Source organism: Sus scrofa, chromosome 12, assembly GCF_000003025.6.
Source record: "Sus scrofa isolate TJ Tabasco breed Duroc chromosome 12, Sscrofa11.1, whole genome shotgun sequence".
NCBI classification, from domain to species: domain Eukaryota; kingdom Metazoa; phylum Chordata; class Mammalia; order Artiodactyla; family Suidae; genus Sus; species Sus scrofa.
Genome location: NC_010454.4, coordinates 53,181,094 through 53,203,578, shown reverse-complemented (window position 1 = coordinate 53,203,578; position 22,485 = coordinate 53,181,094). Strand labels below are relative to the sequence as shown.

Below are 22,485 nucleotides of genomic sequence, written 5' to 3'. Positions count from 1 at the left end.
TCCCAGGAGACGAGATTCCCTGCCGCCGCCTGTCCGCCACCAAGGCAGGCTGAACCTCAAGGCTGTGCTCATCCTCCTTCCACGTGGGCTTTTATGGAGCCCCCCCAATCCCTCACTCTTTCCCCTCTCAAATCATCCCCAAGATGATTATGGAGGAAGAAACTGGGGGCTTGACTGGGTTTTCTCCTACTTTCTGGCTCCTTGCTGGTCTTCAGCGAAGAAACAGACTTTTAAGGTGGGTTCAAAATGTATTTTTAAAAATCAAAGTTGTCTTACTACAACTAGCTTACAAAACCGCTAAGTCAGCACGGTGCCCTTTTCTGATTTTGTTCTGGAAAGCTGGGAAATATTCTCCAGACCGTCCTCCCTGTCAAGAAAAATGTAGGGCATGCGGACTACAACTGGCAGGTTGGAAGCCACAAGATAACGAAGGAAGACTGCGTGTTCATTTTACCAGCTTTTAAAAATGGGGCAAAACCATCTCCTCCCAGTGACGGCAGCATGCCATCAATCACAGAGTTTGGTCAAATACATCCAGGCACTTGAAGTAAAAAATAGAAAAGCAAACATTTCCATAGGTGGGTAAAGAGATTGGGCTTGAAAAGTGCCCCGAGCTGGTGAGACTCCTGATTCTTTGCCAGGGACCTGAGGGGGACTGATGACAAGCTGTCCCCAGAGCCAGAGCAGGGCAGGCCACACAGCAGCTGCTCATGGGTTTTTAGCTTCTCCTTTTCCCTCCCCTGGGGGCTAGGAAGTTATTTTTAGGTAGAAGGAAATACAGCGGTTCCCTGATGCCCAAGGCAGAGAGTTGGTTCCAAGATCTCCTGCGGATACCAACACCCACAGCTACCCAAGTCATATGTACAAAAGAAGTGTTTGCATAGAACCTATGGCACATCCTCCCATACACTTTAAATCATCTCTAGATCACATATGACACCTCAGGACAATGTAAATGCCATGTAAATAGTATGCAGCAAATTCAAGTTTTGCTTTTAGAAAGTTTTTGGAACTTCCTAGAATTTTTTTCCTATTTTCAATCTGCAGTTGGTTGCAGATGCAGAACCCAAAGACGGGGGGACTGACTGTAAGATCTGAACATCTGCTACTATGAAACACTGTATGAGTCTCTCTCTGGTCAAGTCTGTTCTGAGCTAACCAAATCATTCAGGACCTCGCCTCCTCACAGAATCTGCACCCACCAGGACCAGGCCCCTTCAGAATCTACCATCATCCCTGCCCTACACTGCGCTCTGGAGCTGGAAAGCTGTGTGAGGGTCCCAAGGCCTCATCCTGCAGCTTAATAAATTGTCCTATGGCCTTTTCAGTGTTCATACTGTGAAGTGGGACTTTTCACAGTTTCACACTGATGTCACTTTCTCATTTTCTTCTCTAATATTGTTTTTCTTTGTTCATTTTGGTGAGTATTAGGATGAAGTTTTTACAATCATGCTTTTTTTTTTGCCAGCACTCTAGTCTTTTTTTTTTTTTTTTGGTCATTTTAGGGCCGTACCTGAGGCATATGGAGGTTTCCAGGCTAGGGGTCTAATAAGAGCTGTAGCCACCGGCCTACACACAGCACAGCAATGCAGGATCCAAGCTGCATCTGACCTACACAGCTCATGGCAATGCCAGATCCTTAACCCACTGACCAAGGCCAGGGATCAAACCTGCAACCTCATGGTTCCTAGCTGGATTCGCATCTGCTGCGCCACAACAGGAACTCCTAGTGTTTTTTTAAAAATACATGTTTTAAAGCCATAAGAGTAAAGATTACAGCCATAACATGTGAGCTGGCTAGAGCAGCAGCTGTCAATCAGAATCCTACTAATGCAACCTGAGAGAATTATCTCCACCTTAAAGAGAAAACTGTCTCCCCAACAATCAAATTTTTACTCAAACTCTTTATACAATAACTTACTTTTTTATTAAAGGTGTTTTTCTGATTATTAATATATACTTATTTTAGAGCAGCTGGAAAATACAGAAATGTAGAAAGAATAAGCACCATCCATAATTCCATTACCAACCAGAGCTAATCACTCCACACGCTTGAAAACACCATGCCCTAAATCACTAGAACTGCTGAACCCCCCGACTGTTCTCTTTCAAAGCATTCACATTTTCTGCCGCAGAATATAAAACAGAAACACATAAAAAACATACTCAAACAGAATAAAATGAAGTTTTCCACAAAGTTTAAAACCTCCATTTTCCAAATTCCTGAGTCAGAGACTCTAATACAGACTACTGAGCATTTATTAAAATAATAATAATAATAATGATAAGAAGAGACCAAAGAAAATAAAGGCAAGGGGCTTATCTCCAGATTCCCCCCCGACTCCTCATGCTACCGGGGGCAGGGTGCCCACTTTTCTTCCGAGCGGGAGGCCTCTCGGTCTTAGGGGCTGTGGCGAGGCGGCGAGGGAGAGCCTGGGAGGGGATCTGCGAGTTGAGGGAGAAGAGGGGAGACAGTCAGCGTCATCGGGGGCTATCGGCCCCCCCCAAGGAGAGGCCTCCAGCGTGGGGGGCCAGCCTGAGTCAGCAAAGGGGAAGGGCCACACGACAGAGTCGGAACAGACGCAGGAGCGGGCGGGTGACAGAGGACAGAGCGAGCGTGCAGAGCGGGAGGGGTGAGTTGGGGAGAGCCCCCCAACTCCTCGCCCTGCCCCACTTTCCCTCACCTCTTTCCGGGGGATCTCACCCAAGCGGGAGTCTGTGTTGCTTCTGGGGACATTATCCCCTCGGCTGTCAGTCCTGCCACACAAATCAGGGGATGAGGATGGGAGAGCTGCCCCCACTGCCCCCAGCCCTGGTCGGGAGGACGACTTCCTGATTCTGTCTCTTAAGAGTAAGAACAACAAGATGCACCCGGGGATCGAACACAGGCAACATTAGTGGAATTAAATACCGATTATACTAGATCGTCACAGTCCTAGGACTCGAAGTTCTGAGCTGCAGGGTAAAGAGGAAAAAACTAAGGCAGAATGACATGGAAAAGAGGGTTTTTTTTTTAATACAGAAATGAAAAAAAAAAAAACAAACAGTAGAGACAAAAGAAAGGTGGGGCGGAGTGAGAGACGGAGGAAGAGGAGGAGACGTCGATGCACCCACACGGCACCCTGGCCTCCCCAGCACAGGACGGAAGATGCCGCTCAATGGACAACACACGCTCCGCTCGGCCCTGCCCACAATCCAGATTCCACCCGCCGGGTCCGTCCTCCCTGCCCTCCCAGGCTGGTACCCGCTGTGCTCCAGCCTCTTCAGGTAGAGCAGCAGATCCTCCGCGGGCAGCGCCCCCCAGCCCCGAGCCTGGTAGAGTCGTAGCAGCTGAGACACCTCCATCAGCTGCCTCGAGGACGCGAGCCCATCTCCACCTGAGAGACACATCAGTCACAGCCATCGTCCTAGACCCTGGCCCCAGCCCTTAGCCCACCTCCCAGAATCCAGAAGGGCCTCTGGTTCCAGGCACCAGCTCCACACCCGAGACTGTCCCTCGTTATTTGACGTGACCAGCTTACCTCTCTCCGGGGAGCCCCCGCTGGGCCCACCGCCCTGTGAACGGGCTGAAGGAAGCTCGTGGACCCGGAAAAGGCTGGACGCCATGGCTAAGGGCACTTTAGTTTTATGCACGGGGGGTGGGAGGCGTGGCACCTGAGGGGCTTCCTCCCAAGATGAGACAGTCAGAGGACCTAGCAAGAGGAATGAGATTCAAGATCAGAAAACGGGGCAAAGACCCCAGGAATCCTGCCCCCCTCAGGCTTCAAGAGGCTCTGAGGCTCTGTCAGCTTTGCCAGCTCCTGAAGGAAGACCGTTCCCCGAGAACCAGCTCGCCCCTCTTCCAGGCCTGGCCCCGACCTTCTTCGGAGTGGGTGCTCACCAGACTTAGCAGGCAGCGGGTCCACAGAGGGAGTCTCGTTGCTCTGGGGCGCTGTCTCCAGCAGCTGGGGGACAAGAGAGTAAGGTTCCCCGAGGAAGCTTAGAAAGAGACCTGAGTGTCTGAGGGGAGCAGAGACTGGGGAAGTCAGAGCCGGGGCTGGTCACCGAAGTTCCAGAAGGAACTACTGCAGAAGGAACACGATGTACTGGGATGTACTGGGAGAGGCAGAAGCCGGGACAAAGTCTTCGTCCTAAAAGGCAGATGAAGCCAGAGTCCGGGCCTCCCAGCGTAGAAAGAGAATGGGGAGGGGGCAGAAAACAAGGGAGGACAGGGGCCTCTTACCTGCTGCAGAAAATGCTTGAGGCCCTGCAGCTGGGACGGGGGCGGCGGCGCCTGCTGCGGGAGGCCATCCCCGCGGGACCCAGCGTCTTCCTCGAGGAACGGCCGTTCTGCCCTGTGGTCGGAAGGGAAGTCCCCACTGCAGGGAAGGCCTCAGCTGTAAAGTGAAGTGGGGGCGCGGGTTGAAGGGGAGGGGCCTCCACAAATAAGGGGCACCGCATTGTATTAAACAGAAGAAGGGCATCACAGTCCGGGGAGAGCATGCCTATCGTTAATACAGTTGACGACGGGGTGGGGGGGGTGTTAAGGGGCAACTGAGTTATCAGCACAGCTGAATCCTAAGGCAGCCGCGCCGACAGAGGGCAGAGAGCTGCAGTTCTCCGACGCTGGCTAAGTCACTGCGCCCCAGCACAGAAAGCGTTAAGATCAATAGCCGTGTTCTGCCTCCTTGACCAGAACACACTGCCAACGTTATTTAGCCCCGGGTTGCACATTTACACCCCAGAGAGCACCCCCACCCACCCGAGCCACAGCCGACTCAGCCAGGTGGGACCACTCTCAAGTCAGCTGATGCAAGAGATGGTACCAACCCATGAGCTCTCCCTCGCTGTAAACTGGGCCTAAGAGAGAGGCACCTGTGTCTCTAAGGTCGCCTAGAGGCCTGTTACAGCTGCTCAACCCCACGCGCCCGCTGAAGTTTTGAGAGCAGGAACCTGAGGGAAAGAGAGGGCTGGCGGAGCAGGAGGAAGGAGCAGATGCCAGGCAGGCAGAGCCCAGAGGAGGCCCAAGGAGAGGAGGAACAGGTCCCCGTTCCCGGCGGCGCCCCAACGCCAACCCCGCTTCTCACAAAGCCCTGAACATCATGTTTCCATGCGTCTCACTCCCTCTGCTTGAACCAATGAGAGTAGATTTCTGCTCCTTGCAACTTAGGGTCACTGAGGTGTCTGGGAAACTCAACGTTCAAGTTCCAGACAGACAGGAAACAAGGTCAAGAGGGAGCCAACTGGTGCGTGTAAAGGGAACCCCAGTCACCTGAGGATGAAGTGAGATCCGGCTTTGGCTCCAGGGGCTGGAAGGAATGCTGGCTCTGGAAAGTGGGGCCTAGCAGGAGGCTCAGATCCGAGGAGGGGCTGCAGAGAACAGGCAGCCCTCCAGGCAGCTCCTCGTGCCTTGCTTCCCGGCTCTGCTGCAAGGCCGGCTTTAGGGCCACAGCCACGGGGGGCACAGTCCAGGTCCTCCTCTCCCCCTTCTCTGGTTCCTGAGGCCCAGGGCTGGAGGGGCTGGCGGGAGGAACCTGGGCACAAGAGAGTGCATTTCGAGCGAGAAGCCCGGTAGAGACATGTCAGTAAGATGACGAATTAGGAGAATGACCTTAGAAGGAGATCTGGTAACATCCATCGCATTTGTATCAAATTTCAAAGTGCCTTTTTTTTTTTTAGCCGCACCTGCAACATGTGGAAGTTCTGGGGCCAGGGGCTGCACCCTCACCACAGCAGTGAGAACACCAGATCCTTAACCCACTGAGCCACCAGACAACTCCCAAAATGCTTATTTTTGATCTTCCAATTCCATTTCTAGAAATTTTATAGATGAAATACTTGCACAAAGATATATATTAAAGACATTTCACAGCACTGTTTGTAGAAGCAAAGTATAGGCCATGACTTAAATGCCCATCAATAAGCACTTGGTAAAATAAAAAGTCACACAACCACGTACAGAAGGCTCCAGTTTGGGGGGAGTGGCACTCAGGACACCAGTAAGAGCTGCTACCTCTGAGGGAGGAACTGGAGCTGGAGGTGCAGGCAGAGGATGGAGATTACTCTTCATCTTATACCTTTTTGAACTGTTCAGATATTTTTTCTTTTTAATTTCTGGGAATTCATTTGAACAAAAATAATTCCAATGGGCACACCAAACCAGAAGTGGTTGGAAGGGTTCTACCACTTCCAACAGGAGTGAGAAGAAAGACTTTTACAAAGAAGAGCTGGAGGCCAAGCAAGGCAATTCTTTCACTGGCTACAACTTAAGCAGTTGCCTTATTTGGGAAAGCCTAATTGGCTACTTGTGATTGGTTGTGCTTAGCAGTTTGGATTTTTTTTTTTAACTGTGCTCATATTATTATCTATTCTAAAAAAACATTTTTTTTAAAATTTTTGTCTTTTTAGGGCCACACTAGTGGCATATGGAGGTTCCCAGGCTAGGGATCGAATGGGAGCTGCAGCCACTGGCCTATACCACAGCCACAGCAACGCCAGATCTGAGCCGCGTCTGCGACCTACACCACAGCTCACAGCAACTCCAGATCCCTACCCCACTGAGCGAGGCCAGGGTTCACACCTTCGTCCTCATGGATGCTAGTTGGGTTCCTTAACCACGTCTGAACTTCTCCAAAAAACATTTGCGATAATAATAAACATTTAATAATTTTAAAAAGGAAGTAGGAGGGAGTTCCTTTGTGGCATAGTGGGTTAAGATCTGGCATTGTCATTGCAGTAGGTTGGGTCACTGTTGTGGCACAGACTTGATTCCTGGCCCAGGAACTTCCAAGTGCCACAAGCACAGCCAAAAATCAATAAATTAATTAATTTAAAAAAGAGAAGGAAGCAGGAGATGCCAAGATGAAGGAGGGCTGGGGTGAGTCTCCCGACCCTACATTAGGGCAGGACTGGGCGACGGCTATTGGCCTTGACCATCAAAACAGCTTCAGCTGCCATCTGGCAAAATTAGTACCACGTGTTACCACTTCTTGAGTTGGGAGAAGACACTTTTATGCCCAATGCAGTGGGGCCAGTCTGGGTGAGCCATGGCCACAGCACAAAGATTTCTTTTGATGAGACAGTTAACCTTTAGGAAAGCCCACAGGCTTCCTTCCAATGCAGGTCCCAGGATCTGAGCTGCGGGCCTCCCTTAGGAGAGGCTGGGTTTCCAAAGAAGAGGTCTAACCCACAGAGCAGCCTGGCTCAAGGACGAGGCCTACCGGGGGGTGGGGCGGCAGGGAGGTGGCGCTGAGCAGCTGGCTTGCCTCCTCCCAGTGGGCCTGCAGCATGGCCTGGAGTCGCTCGACCAGCTCCACTCGCTGCTCCTCCAGCTGCTGGTTCCCACTCTGCAGTTCCCGCACTCGTGCCTGCTCCCGGGCCAGTCTGAAAGAGAGAGGCCAGAGGGGATGTGGACCCTTTGAGAAAGCAGAGCCTTGGAGAACAGGAAGAGCCGAAAGGCATGTCAGCCGTGAAATTCTGAAAGGAGCTGGGGCCACGTCTACAAAGCAAGCAGCCCCTCGCCATTCCCACTGGGACTGAGGACACACGGCGACACTCCAGATCCAGTACCTGAGCTCATAGTCCTGAGCCACCTGCTGCTGCCTCTCCTCTCGCTCTGCCATCTCCACCTTGAACTGGGCCAAGTGCGTGGACAGTTCCTGCTGGTGCTGCGCACTCAGCTCCTGCAGCTGCTTCCTGAGAGAACAGAGGCGGAAAAAGAGGACTGAATCTGGAGACAGAAGAAGCAGTCGAGGAAGAGAAAGCCAGAACGTGTGCAGGGAGGGGCAGACAGGCCAGCCAACCTGGCCATGACACAGGTTTCAGGGAACGGGGAGGGACAGCAGGGGTCTCAGGATGGGTTCCCCAGAAGCAGGGACTGACATGGGACTTAGGGGAAAGTGATTCATTTAAAAGGCATTCCAGAAAAAAAGTGGCAGGGGTGTAGGGGGGAGGTGGGAGGGGGCTCAGTGCCACGGGGCAGCTCTGGAGACACTGCAGATCACAGCTCAGCCTGGTATCAGCAGGGACAGGGGAGCTGGAAATGTATCTCCCTGTACCCGTCAGTCAGTGGTTAAGTGCTCCTCCCTATGGGATGAAAACTGAAAACTCCCAAGCACGCCTGCCTCTCCCTGTGAGCCTGAAGGCAGCTCTCCCACCAAGAGACTTAGGGCCTGGCTGACTGATGGGAGCCAGGGTACTGGAGAATGGCAGAAGGGCCCGCAAGGATGTGGGCAGGGCACGAACACCACCCGCCGAGGCTGGGGGGAGGCAGCAGCTGGGAGCCCCCGGTACCTGTGATGCTCCCTCAGGGAGGCTGCCTGCCGCAGGCTGCTCTCCTGAGCCTGCGCCAGCCGCTCTGTCACCCGCTGCTCCAGCTGCACAGCCAGCTCTGACTCCATCTGGATCCGCTGGCTTTCATACCGTGCCTGGGAGTAAAGGAAGGTGGGGTTAATGGTTTTGGGGGGTTTCTTCTGGCTGCATCTGCAGCATATGAAGTTCCTGGGCCAGGGATCGAACCTGTACCACTGGTATGACATCACCAGGTCCTTAACCTGCTAAGCTACCAGGGAACTCCCAAGCTCAGTTCTGCTTGAGCTTAGAAAAGGGTGGAGGATACAAGGTAGCCCAAAAAAAGATCCATGTACCAACATTCCCTCATATGCCTAAGGGATAAAGCACAAGAATTTTGCCACAAAGAGTGAAAAAGGTTTCCTTCCTCTATTAAACCATGAGGTGCTCACACCTTACCCGTAAACAAAAGTAAAAATGAATTTGGACAAAATAAAATATACTTTTTAACCAAAATAAAAGGTAGGTGGAACAATGAAATGTGTCACACGAGTCTGAGATAACACACACAGCGCTTCCGGTGCAGCGCCTGATATCCAGAGGGCATTCAATGACTGTCCATGCACCCTCCTCCCAAAGCGGAATCACTGTCTCTATGTTCTCACTCCATAATCCTTCTTCAACTCACTGAAATCTGATTTCCACTCATAGTACTTCATGGTAAAGAAGTGAATTTCTAAATCCCATAGTGGTTTGGTCTTTCTCTTTTTTCGTCTTTGTCTTTTTAGGGCTGCACAGGCGGCATATGGAGGTTCCTGGTCTAGGGGTCTAATCAGAGCTGTAGCTGCCGGCCTACACCACAGCCATAGCAATGCCAGATCCAAGCCACAGCTCACGGCAACGCCAGATCCTTAACCCACTGAGCGAGGCCAGGGATCAAACCCGCAACCTCATGGTTCCTCATTGGATTCGTTTCCACTGCGCCACGACGGGAACTCCCCAGAGCGGTTCTTTCTCAGTCTTACGTAATCTCACTGCAACACCTGCCACCTTTGTCCATTGTTTGCTTCCAAAACCATTTTTCCCTTCGCTCCCGTGATACCTACCAGTTCCGTGGTCTCATTCTATCCGACCGCTCCTCCTCCAGCTGCCCATCAAGGACGGATCCTTCCTTGAGTGCTGTCCTCAGTTTTCTTTTTGACCTCATGCTACCATTCTGGGTCACCGATGCTTTTACGTGTGTATAATAAACATCTGGCATTTAGACCACGCTTTCTGCTACCATTTATACCATAACATACTTCCTAAATCTCTCTCTTTAGCTTGGACTCTTCTCCTATGCTTGACGCCCAGAAGCCCAGAAGCATACTGTACAGCTCTCCAATAGAACACATCCAAAATTGAGCTCATTTGTTTTTCTACCTTCAAACTTTGTTCTCCTATTATACTTCCCACCTTAGACACTAGCACCATTCCTCATATTGGAAACTGGAGTTACTCTTGACTCCCCCACTTCTTTACCACCCTCCCGAAACTGGCAACATCTAATTACCCTTCTGCTCACTACTTCAAACTGAACTGATCTCCCTGCCCCTCTATTCTACCCTCCACCCTTGGGCTACAGCGACTTCCCTGGTAGCATCAATTAGAAGATTTAGGAGATATATACACTTGCTTTTGGTGGGGGTAGGGTGGCGGATCCAGAAATTTAAGAAAACCTGTTAGGTCACAGGCTAATCACAGAGATAATGGAAGGGAAATGTCACCTTCCATACACAAGAAATACCATTTGCAAAAACCATTTGGAAAAGTCACTATACAAATAAATGGCTGCAGCCTTCAAAAGAAATCCCTGAAGAGGGAGAGAATATGATTTCCGGAGTTACTACAATAGTCAACAAAATATTACCAAATACACACAAAAAAAGGGAAAATGTGACTCATTCAAAGGAAAAAGAGAATCTCTCAGGAACTCTGTATAGAAGCTCAGACATCGGGATTACTGCTTGAAAACATTAAATATGCTCAGTGAGGTATGTGGAAAACAAACTAAAGGAAATCAGAACAAAGTATGAACAAATACAGACTGTCAATAAAGAGATCAAAATTATGGTGGCTCAGCAGGGTAAGGATCCAGCATTGTCACTCCTGTGGTGCCAGTTCGATCCCTGGCCTGGGAATTTCCACATGCTGTGGGCACTGTCCAAAAAAAAAAAAAAGAGAGAGAGAGAGAGAGTGAAATTATAAACAGGAACCAAGTAGAAATTCTGGAGTGAAAAAGTACCACTGGTGACATGAAAAATTCACTAGGAACCACTACACATGTACGAATGGCCCAAATGCACGACACTGACATGGCAAGTGCGGGTGAGGGTGTGCAGCAACAGGAGCTCTCACTCACCGCTGATGAGACTGCGGAACGATACAGTCACTTTGGAAGACACTGTGGTGCTTTTTTCACAAAACAAAAATACCCTCACCATATGATCCAGCAACCACACTCCTTGGTGTTTACCCAAAGGAGTTGAAAACTTATGTCTGCACAAAAAACCCTGGCCATGAATGTTTACAGAAGTTTTGTTCACAACTGCCAAAACTTACAAGCAAACAAGATGTCTTTTCGTAGGTGAACAACAGGAGTTCCTGTCGTGGCTCAGCAGAAACGAATCTGACTAGCATCCGTGAGGACACACGTTCAATCCCTGGCCTCACTCAGCGGGTTAAGGATCTGGTGTTGCTGTGAGCTGTGGTACAGGATGCAGACATGGCTCAGATCCCACGTTGCCGTGGCTGTGGTGTAGGCCGGCAGCTGTAGCTCCGGTTTGACCCCTAGCCTGGGAACCTCTGTATGCCGCGGGTGCGGCCCTTAAAAAAAAAGGCCATAGGTGAACAGATAAACTGTGGTATTTCCAGACAATGGAATATTATTTACCGCTAAGAAGAAATGAGCTATCAAGCCATGAAAAGACAGAGAGGAAACTTAAATGATATTACTAAGCGAAAAAAGCCAATCGGAAAAGGCAACATAATTTTTTTTTTTTTTTTTTTTTTGCTTTTTAGGGCTGCATCTGCGAGATATGGATGTTCCCAGGCTAGAGGTTCATCGGAGCTACAGCTGCTAGCCTACACCAGAGCCACAGCAATGCCAGATCCGAGACCAGTCTGCGACCTACACCACAGCTCACAACACTGGATCCTAAACCCAAGAAGTGAGGCCAGGGATCAAACCCACAGCCTCATGGTTCCTAGTGGGATTCGTTTCTGCTGTGCCTCAACAGGAACTCCAGGCTACATAATGTTTGATTTCAACTATATGACATTCTGGAAAAGGTAAAACTATGGAGAAAGTAAAAAGATCCGTGGTTTCCAAGGGTGAAAGGGAGGCAGCAATGAACAGGTGAGTACACAGAGGATTTTTAGGGCAGTGAAAGTAAGTATACTATAAAGGTAGATACACGTCATTATAAATGAGTCCAAATCCATATAATTTACAACACCGAGAGTGAACCCTAATGTAAACTAGGTGATAATAATGTGAGATTTTTTTTTTTTGCCTTTATTTTCTTTTTAGGGCTGCACCCATGGCATATGGACGTTCCCAGGCTGAGGGTCCATTCGGAGCTATAGCTGCTGGCCTACACTACAGCCACAGCAATGCGGGATCTGAGCAGCATCTGTGACCTACACCATAGCTCACGGGAATGCTGGATCCCTAATCCACTGAGCAACGCCAGGGATTGAACCCACGTCCTTATGGATACTGGTCGGATTTGTTTTCCCTGAGCCACAATGAGAACTCCTAAAATCTATTAAAAAAAAAAAATCTAGAGGGGCTCAATTGCAGATTTGACCAAGCAGAAGAAAGGGTCAATGAACTTGAAGATAAACAATTGAAATTATCCCATCAGATGAACAGAAAGAAACCAGAATGAAGAGAAACAAAAAAAAAAAACCCTGAGGGACCTGTGCAACATCATCAAACATATCAACATATGCATTAAGGAAGTCCCAGAATGACAAGAAAGAGAGAAAGAAAAATATTTGAAGAAATAATGGCCAAAAAATTCCCGAATTTGATATAATATATAAATCTACACATCCAGAAACTCAACAATCTCTAACCAGAATAAACCCAAAAAGATCCACACTGACACATTATAGCCTCACTAACAGAAGCCAAACACAAGGAGAAAACCTTGAAAGCAACGAGAAGCAATTTGTAACTAACCAGGGAGACTCAATAAGATTAACAGCTGATTCTTCCTCATAAGAAATCACGGAGGCCATAAAACAGTGGAATGATATGTTTTAAAGAAAAACAACTGTCAATTAAGAATTCTGTATTGGGGGGGTAAGGAAAAATCCTTCAAGAATGAAGCAGCAATTAAGACATTCCCAGAGGAGTTCCCGTTGTGGCACAGTGGAAACGAATCCAACTAGGAACCATGAGGTTCCATTAAAGAAAAAGAAAAAAATATATATGTATATATATATATATACACACACATATATATACATATATATCCATGTATATGTGTATATATACAGAAAAGGAAAGCAGAAAACAATCAAAATAGTATACTACAAAGATACCAAAAAAATACCCCCCCAAAAGGGGTGTAAATAGAGGAACTAAGGAACAAAACCATATAAGACATACAAAAACAAACAGCTATGGCAGAAGTCTTTCCTTTCCAGTAATCCCTTTTTGGTTTTTTTGTCTTCTTAGCACCACATCTATGGCATATGGAAGTTCCCAGGCTAGGGGTCGAATCAGAGCTACAGCTGCCAGCCTGCACCACAGCCACAGCAATGCCAGATCTGAGCCGCATCTGTGCCCTATACCACAGCTCACGGCAACACTGGATCCTTAACCAACTGAGCAGGGCCAGGGATTGAACCCACATCCTTATGGATACTAGTCAGGTTCGTTTCTGCTGAGACACAATAGGAACTCCAACAATTACTTTAAATGTAGGTGGGGAGTTCCTATTGTGTGGTTCAGCGGTAACAAACTCGACTAGGATCCATGGGGACACGTTTGATCGCAGGCCTTGCTCCGTGGGTTAAGGACCTGGCATCGCCGTGAGCTGTGATGTAGGCTACAGACTCAGCCGGGAGCCCATGTTGCTGTGGCTGTGGCATAGGCCAGCATTTGCAGCTCTGATTTGACCCCTAGCCTGGGAACTTCCATATGTCTCAGGTGTGGGCCTAAAAAGAAAAAAATAAATAAATGCAAATGGATTAAATATTCCAGCTAATGGGCAGAATTGATTAAAAAAAAAACCAAAAAACCAGAAGCATCTATATGTTGTCCACAAGAAACTCACTTTTTTTTTTTAATTATTTTTAATTTTTTTAGGGTTAGGGCCGCATCTATGGGATATGGAAGATCCCAGGCTAGGGGCTGAATCAGAGCTGTGGCCGCTGGCCTATACCACAGCCACAGCAACTTGGGATCCAAGCCACATCTGTGACCTACATTGCAGCTTACAGCAATGCTGGATTTTTTTTTTTTTTTTTTTCCTTTTTAGGGCTGCAACTGCAGCATATGGAGGTTCCCGGCTAGGGGTCAAACCGGAGCTACAGCTGCTGGCCTACACCACAGCCACGGCAACTTGGGATCCAAGCCACATCTGCAATCTACACCACAGCTCATGGCAAAGCCAGATCATTAACCCACTGAACAAGGCCAGGGATTGAATCCACAACCTCGTGGACACTAAGCAGGTTCGTTAACCACGGAGCCACGAGGGGAACTCCTACTTCAACTTTTAAAAATTAAAGGAAACAAAAGCATACATCATATAGTATATTAGGAGAAAAATTAAACAGGGAAGGGAACAGGGACTGCCGGAGGCTGCAGGTGTTACTCAGTGTGGAAGACCTACCAGGAGATGACCTCTTCGTAAAGAGGCAAGGGTAGTTCTCTTTACTCTGAATGATGGTTTATCATACTACTTCAGAAAGGTGCGTGCCAGACGAACTCCCCCTCTGGCTGGCGAGGCCCTTGCTGGCCAGGATTGTTGTGTGAGGACCGTCCTAGCAGAGCTTACACAGAGAGCCACTCAGTCGGCTTCCTGGAGGCACCACTCACGCGCTCCGCTAGCTCCAGTTCGGGGGGGTAGAGCAGCCTACGAATGGCTCCTGACTGTTTCCAAATGTCTCTAGGCCGGCTCTTCATGATAATCTAGTTTCCAGGTGGTCAGCCCTCCACCTCCGTGGGCGAGGGGCGAAGTAAAATGAGCCTGTTCTCTCAAACACCAGCCTCACTACCCTGGTAACTGGGGGTCTCCTTAAGTCAACCATGAATAAGGAAAAAGGTCTCTCAGAAACCCACCGATCTGCCCTTAACCTACATCTTATGCATAAAAACGGAGGCCCATAAAGGTTAAAATTCTAGTTAGAAACAGGAGTGCCCGACTCCTGAAAGTCGCTCTGCCTCAGACCTCCTCCTCCTCCTCCTCCCCCTCCTCCTCCTCTTCCTCCCCCTCCTCCCCCTCCTCCCCCTCCTCGCCAGGAAGGCGCCTCGAGAGCCCTCTGCCTCCTGACCTGCACCAGGCTCATCTCCAGCTGCAGGGCATCTCTCTCTCTCCGAGCGGTGTCCAGCTCTCCTTCCAGCCGCCGCACCTCACACTGCACCAGTGCCAGCTGCTGCTGGGCCTCCCGGGCCGCCTGGGCCTCCCTCTGGGAGCTGCCCTAAGGAAGGGCAATCAGACTGGAGTTGGCGCCTCCTTTCCGTCGGGTTACCTCCATCCCCGACTCAGCCGCCCACCCCTGAGTTTCCCCGCACTTCACATCCGACCTATTTCCTCATCTCCGTTTAATCTCACTCTTGGGCCTTCCATGCATTTGACGCCCCCAGCCCTTCCTGCAGGCCCCACGCCCTCGGTCTCCTCTCCCACAGAGAGTTCTTCACCCTGCATCCCAGTCCACTCCGCCGCACGTCCCGCCACCCGTCTCACTCAATTATTTCGTCCTCGTCTGCTCTCCACGCCCCAACTGCCACTTTTACCCTCTCCCTTTCCAGCTGAGCCTGGCTCTCCTCCTGCAGCGCCTGGTAGCGTTCCTGGAGCTGATGCTCCTGCTGGGCCCAGGTCTGCCGTTCTTCCTCTAGGGCCGCCTGAAGTGTCTCCAAGTGTCGACGCTCACTGAGCTGCCCGGCCCGAGCCTCATCCCGTTCTTCCTGCAAGGCCCGGCACCGCTGCTGTTCCAGCTCCAAGCTCAGGGTCAGAGCCTGCCTCTCCTCTTCCTAGAGCCCCAGGAGAAAACCAAGATGCTCAAGAGACCAGCAATCTGCTCCCCTCACCCCCAAACAATGTGCCCACTGAGAATTATATCCATTATCCATTAAAACACAGTGGTTAACAAGCCCGCAGGATTATAATATGGTAAATAAGAGTTTCTGCTCCAGGACTAGGTAGAACTGGGTTCAAATCTGTTTGAATCCCAGCTCTACATTTACTTTGGGTTCTTGGGCAAACAGCCTCACCTGTAAAATGGGTACAGTATCCAGCCCACCTTGTGACGATTAGTGTTAAAAGCGTGTGTAAAGCATTTAGCACAGTGTCTGCGTGTGCTAAGTGCGCAACACACAATAGCTATCACCACTGTCATCAAAAGAAATTCCACAAAGATTAGGAGATCCAGCCTACAATCCTGCCCTAGCCCATCAGCAGCCACCATCAGCACTGTTAAGAATGTTAAGTGCCAGCAGGCATGTGGCAAGCATGGGTCATGCATGCAGGAAATTCTAAACCTGGCTACTAATTCACGTGGGTAATCCTCTTATCATCTCAGCAATTAGAAACTTGAGTAAGTCTCATCCCACACCTTTTCTGGCTATGCCCTAGACCAGAGTTCTCAAACCTGGCTGAACGAAATCACCTAGAAAATTTCTGAAAATATTTAGGTTCCCCAACCCCTCCCCATCAAAATCTATGGGAAAGGGTCTCAGAAATCTGTATTCTAAAATAATTCCCCAAATGATTGTAAGAGGATACAATTTGCAAAGTCTCTCAAACTTACTTGGTGGCAGAGCTTACTTTCTGTAGAGTATCTAGCAGAACTGGGGTTTAAGGAACAACTTTGCCCTGGTGCAACTCCCACAGTCCACCGAAACCCATATCCCTTAGAAGCAATTAACAGCCTTTCCTGGAATTAACCCAGCAAGCCTTCTCACCAATGTCTCTCTTTCCCGTTGCTGCAGTCTGGCACCTTCCTGCTCCCGGTTCAGGGCCTCCACAGCCTCAGAAAGGCTTTGTTCCAGGCGGGTTACTGTCTTTCAGGGGGAGGGGAACACAGAACAGAGGAACTGAGGGGAAGCCCTGTGTGTTCTACCTCAAAAATCATTCACAGGGAGGAGCTTCCTGGCGGCCTGGTGGCTAGGGATTTGGCATTGTCACTGCTCAATCCCTGGCCCAGGAACTTCCACATGCCACAGGTACCAAAAAGAAATCATTGATGTAAACTTTAAAAGCAAGAGTTAACTAAATGACTTGGGGACCAAAGATAAGACTATGTGGTGTGAGGAAAGCTGAGAAGGAGTTCCTGTCGTGGCTCAGCGGAAATGAATCTGACCAGCATCCGTGAGGATGCAGGTCCGATCCCTGGCCTCACTCTGTGGGTTAAGGATCTGGCATTACACCATGAGCTGTGGTGTAGGTCGAAGACGTGGCTCAGATCCCAAGTTGCCGTGGTTGTGCTGTAGGCCAGCGGCTACAGCTCCAATGCCACCCCTAGCCTGGGAACCTCCATATGCCACGAGTGCAGCCCTAAAAAGCCAAAGAAAAAAAAGCTGAGGAGACATCAACCCTGCAAGTCCGACAGCAGAAACACTCAAGGGAGAGGAAACGGGAGAACTGTCAGGCCAACAACTTCGAGACTGGGGTCAATGTGCTGGGAACGCTGATTCCACCCTCTCCATCCAGCCATCGGAGACCCAGGTTGCCCACCTCCTGCTGCTTGCTTCTAGTGAGTTCAGCCGCCTGGCGTTCCTCCTGGAGTCCCCGAAGCACCTCTGTTCGCTCAGCTTCATGCCGGTTCCAGCCCTCCACCACGCGGGCCAGGGTCTCAGGAGACGAAAGTCAGACAGAATTTCAAATAATTTTTTTGTTCTCTTTCTTCCCACAGGAGCAGGGTCAACAGCCACCCCCTCTCAGTAGTCAAGAAATCTACCCACTTACCCCAGGTCCTGGTGTGAACCAGCAAAGGCTGCTTGGCCTCCCCCTACTCACTGTTCCTCGGTGTTCCCCCGCCCCCACGAGGAGCGACCCAGCCGCATCCCGCCACCCTGGCACCTTGTCCAGCTGCTCAATCATGACATCTTTCTTTCGGTCGGCGGTCACGGCCACAGCTAACTGTTGCTGAAGCTCTAGCACGCGGGTCTGCAGGCTCTGAATGTGGCGCTCGCAATGCTGCAGGAAGGGGGAGGGTAGTCTGCGTGTTGCCATCCTTAGTTTGACCAAAGCACCAAACGTTCCAGCTCCTCTACAGGTGAAATGAGCTGGAGACAGGGAGCCTGGGTCCCAGAACAGAAGAGGTTTGGAGAAGGAGAATCGGGAGCTCTGGAGCCTGAGCCTTCAGTCCCTTCCGCTACCACCTCAGGAAGCAGGGGCTCAGTTTCCAGGCCCTTCCCCTTCTCAGATCTCTTGAGAAAAATCTCCATGAAGCTTTTGGCGGGGGTGCAGCAGCCCATGCTGCAAAGAGTGGGCAGTTCCTCCTGCCTCAAGAAGCATGTTGGACACGATCGATCAATGACTCATAGCAGGATCTAGGGAAAGCCTTTCACTCATGCCCAGGCAGTTTAAAGCAGAGGAAGAGGGAGTTCCCGTGGTGGCTCAGCGGAAACGAATCTGACTGGCATCCATGAGGAACCAGGTTCGATCCCCGGCCTCGCTCAGTAGGCTAAGGATCTGGCGTTGCCAAGAGCTATGGTGTAGGTCACAGACGCAACTTGGATCTGGCGTTTCTGTGGCTGTGGCGCAGGCTGGCAGCTACAGCTCTGATTGGACCCCTGGCCTGGGAACCTCCATATGCCAAGGACGTGGGCCTAAAAAGGCAAAAAAAATTATTAACAATAATAAATTAAAAATAAAATAAAACAGGAAGAGAGAGTGTCCCAAAGGCCTACACAACCAGTCATTCTTATTTTTCCTCTGCCTTGTCCTTCATTCGGACAGGCTGGGGTTCACAGAGATAAAGCTTATTCTATCACTGCTAGCTTTGCACACGCTATGTACACGTACGGAGTACTAGGTACATTCTAGACTCTAGGAAGACAGTACTGAACAAGGTAGGGTGTGACCTGCACGGACCTTAGATTTTAGAGGGGCGAACAAAAAAGATATATCAGACTTTGAGAAACTGTATGAAGGAAATAACAGAACGATCAGAACGAATACCTGGAGGGAAGATGTGTCACCCAAAGAGGAGGGTCAAAGAAGGCCTCCCTGAAGAGCCATTTGAGCAAAGTCCCAGCTTGCAGGCCCTTAATTTTCACCCTTTGCAGCACTTGACCCTAGTTCTAATCTTTGCTGCTTTCCAAAGGAAGACTTTATATCTCACCTTGCGACGGGTGTGCTCAGAATCCAGTGCTTCTCTCAACCCCTGAAAATCTGGGGGATTGAGTGGGGGTCCTGGCCGAAGGCTGGTGTAGCGGGGAAACAACTCCTCCAGGGCTTGGGCCGAGCTAGATGGAGATAAGTCTTGCAGGGGCCGGGTGCTGAGCAAATGGGTAGAGAATATTAGGGCTGGGAAAGCTTTTGAGATCCACCAATCCAACTGTGACACTTTACAAATGAGGAACTGAAACTCAGGGCAAGACTCTCCCAGGCCATAAAGGTAGGCAGATGAGGGACAGAGCCGTAGACAGCACGTAGGTTCTGCAATTCACTCTCCAGCACTCCATCCTGCATCCCACAATCCCTGCAGGACAAGTCTCAGTGGAGACAAGCTAACTCCAGAAGAAGGACTAGAAGTGGGAGAAAGCCAGGTACCAGGCAGCAGGTGCCCATGTTCCCGGGGGAGTAAAGGGGCTAGAAGATGGGAGAGAAAGGATGAAAACTGAAAGTGAAGTGACAAGCATCCCAGGTCCTTCGGGACCCGAAAGCAATACAAGGAGAACTAAGAAAGAGAACACGTGGCTTTCCAAAAAAGCAAGCCAGCCAGCTAGGAGAGCCCCAAGGAGAACTCACTTCAGCAAGGTAGCTGTGCTGTCACTGTCAAAGGAGTCCTCTTCCCGCCTCTCTGAGCCAGCACCTGGAGTAGGGGGATCCCCTGCAGGCAGCCAGAGGACCCGCAGCCAGGGTCAGGCGAGGATAGGAACAGGGCACTTGAAGGAGAAGAGAGGAGAAGTCCTCCCTTCCTATATCACCCACTCCTCCTACCCACCCCTGAGAACTGGCGCTTGCCTCCTGGATCTCTTATCTCAGAGGTCTGGGTCCCGCCCCCGCCCCACAACCCACTTCCTTTCTCCCACCCCTTAAATCAACGTTCTCCTTTAGAGGGACAGGGTTTACTCACGATAGGCCGAGTCTCGTGAGGTCTGGAGCATGCTCTGGAGTTGACCCCGAACACTTTCCATCTCAAAGATATGCCTGGAGCCATCCTTAGAAAAAAGCAACGTGGAAATCAGATGCAACAGTCCATATTCTACCTACTGCCAGGGGAGATGGCTCCAGTAGCCTCTAAAACCCCAGAATTTTTTACTTCAGCACCTGGGAAAGCAAGAAAACAGAACTGATTGGATAAGAAACTCAAATGTCTTCAGAAGCCAGACTGGTAGCATAAATGAGTTAATGGGGCACCTGAAGGCAAGAGTGGTGAGGATTCCTGCCAACTAAAAAGCAAATGCCCTGTCTAAGGACTCTGCTGTCCACAACTATCAGTTTTTCAAACTCTGCAAACTGGTTATGATACTTGTTCTATCTGACACTATCTTCTCTGTAACATGTATAACTGATCAAACCATGTTTAATTGACTTACACGCCAAATTTTGAATGACCCAACCAAAATAGTTTTGAATGGAAAACAGTATGGAGGTTCCTCAGAAAACTAAACATAGAACTGTCATATGATCCAGCCATCCCACTCCTGGGCATATATCCAGAGAAAACTACAATTCAAAAAGATACATGCATCCCTAGGTTCATAGCACCACTATTCTCAAGAGCCAAGACATGAAAACAACCTAAATGTCCATCAACAGATGGACTGATTAAGATGTGGTATGTATATACAATGGAATACTACTCAGCCTTAAAAAAGAACAAAATAATATCATTTGCAGCAATCTGGATGCAACTAGAGATTAGCACACTAAATGAAGTAAGCTGCAAAAAGAAAAATACCATACAATATTTATATGTGGACTCTAAAATATGACACAAATAATCTACTTACGAAACAGAAACAGACTCACAGACATAGAGAATGGACTTGTGGTTGCCAAGGAGGAGGGGAGGGGATGGACTGGGAGTTTAGGGCTTGTAGATGCAAACTATTACATTTAGAATGGATAAGTAATGAGGTCCTACTGTCCAGCACAAGGACCTATATCCAGCCTCTTGGGACAGACCATGATAGAAGATAATTTAAGAAAAGGAATGTATGCGTATGTACAACTGGGTCATTTTGCTGTACAGCAAAAACTGGCACAACATTGTATATCAAATATACTTTAATTTTAAAAAATAGTTTTGAGCTGGAATGATCTTAGAATATTTTCCTTAGGTACCTTGTTCCCTCTTGGGATGAAGAAACCTTATGCACCCATGTCTGAGTCAAAGCACAGCAATTATCCCCCAGGTGTCTCTGACCGCCCCCCCCCCAAAAAAAGCCAGGAAGTTTCACAATTTTCCAAATTATGGAGGCCAGGCCACTCGCTCCCTCATAAACATTTGCTTGCTTCCAGGAACCACCACGACTTGACTTGTGTAGCTAAAAGGAATTAGGAATCCAATGATAGGAGTTCAAGTCTCAATACAGCTTTTTTTTTTTTTTTTTTAAACCACACCCAATCCCAAGACTCTAGAGGTGCCCAAAACACTTCCCTCACCTTTTTCTTCAAGTTGTTCTCCAATCCAACCGACAAGCTGCGACTCAGCTCTTGGGCTAAGCCATCTAACACCTCATGAGGAGGTGGGGAGGTGGAGGGTAAATACAACTGAGCTCGGGCTGTGGTCTCTGCCTGACGACTGAGGTGCAAAGACGAATAGAGCTGGGAGGTCACCTCAGAGGATGCCTGGTTCAGCCCCGGAGCTTCTGATGACTCACTCAGGAGATCCTTGGCCCGGAGAGGTGAACTGGGGCTGGTAGCTGATGTTGCCATGAGCACAGGGAAGAGACAACTGGAAACAGCAGAGCTGGGAACTCCTGGTTCTGCTTCAGGAGAGCCCAGGGGGGAAAGTAACGGAGAAGGAAGATGTGGGAGAAAGGAGAAAGCCTCCAAGCAAAGGATCCTTGTCGAATGAGGTTATGGAGGCTTTCTGGTTAGAGGAAAGGTTTCCAACAGTTCCAGAGGCCATGGGAGAGGGCAAAAGAGCTTCTTTCCACAGCTGTGGGGAACGGTGCAAAAGGAGGGTGCAGCAAGGAGGCGGTGGGGACAGAAGACCCACTGCGCGGCAAGAGCACCACTGCAGTTTCTCTGGAGTGTTGAAAGCTGCAGATCAACTTCTGGTACAGGCCATCACACCCAGTGCGTGCAAAGTGAAACGGACCCAAATCTAACTGGGACCCAAATTCCGTCCTGCTGCCTTATTTGCCCCTCAACTGGCTCCAGTCTCAAGAAATGCAGGAACCTCACGTTCCCCACCACCCCACACCCCTCCGCCCACCACCTGTTCTACCCAGGGTCAGCTGTCCTGTACATCCCCTCCAATCCCCCCCAGGAAGAAAGCCATAGCAAGGTTCCCTAGAATCCCTCCCTCCCTACTACCCCAAAGGAAACTTTGCGAACACTCGGTCACGCCCTCAGACGTCCCTAAAAAGTGCGCCGCACTCAACCCAGCCGGAGATCCTCTACCCCCGCCACCCCATTCCAACTACTCTCCACACCTCCAGAACTCAGCCCCGCAGTCTTCCAAGGTGGGGATAAGGGATTGCCCCCTCCCCCGAGCCTCAGCCCGTGAAGACCAAGACAACTCCCTTCTCGCGCCCTTCCCTACACTCAAAACCGTTGGGAGCCTCCCGCCCACCGTCCGCAGCCCCGCCTCGCT

At 49.8% G+C, this 22,485-nt stretch overlaps 2 protein-coding genes across 2 annotated transcripts in view; both read right to left on the bottom strand.

Moving 5' to 3' along the window:
- GUCY2D (guanylate cyclase 2D, retinal) overlaps positions 1-3,009 on the bottom strand; it is a 49,997-nt gene extending 46,988 nt beyond the window's left edge. The window contains exon 1 of the mRNA XM_021067848.1: positions 2,685-3,009. The gene's annotated coding sequence lies outside the window, so the exon portion shown is untranslated. The remainder of the gene's footprint in view (positions 1-2,684) is intronic.
- Positions 1,909-22,483, bottom strand: CNTROB (centrobin, centriole duplication and spindle assembly protein). Its single transcript, XM_021066317.1, has 19 exons — positions 21,327-22,483; positions 19,792-19,876; positions 19,464-19,545; positions 18,835-18,991; positions 17,568-17,684; positions 17,223-17,339; positions 16,451-16,549; positions 15,284-15,520; positions 14,821-14,967; positions 8,272-8,405; positions 7,549-7,674; positions 7,200-7,362; positions 5,252-5,513; positions 4,223-4,371; positions 3,881-3,944; positions 3,522-3,692; positions 3,245-3,377; positions 2,685-2,757; positions 1,909-2,445 (listed from the first exon to the last, which is right to left on the bottom strand). The coding sequence occupies exons 1-19, from the start codon at positions 21,597-21,599 to the stop codon at positions 2,320-2,322; spliced, it is 2,715 nt and encodes a 904-aa protein (XP_020921976.1). The 5' UTR covers positions 21,600-22,483; the 3' UTR covers positions 1,909-2,319.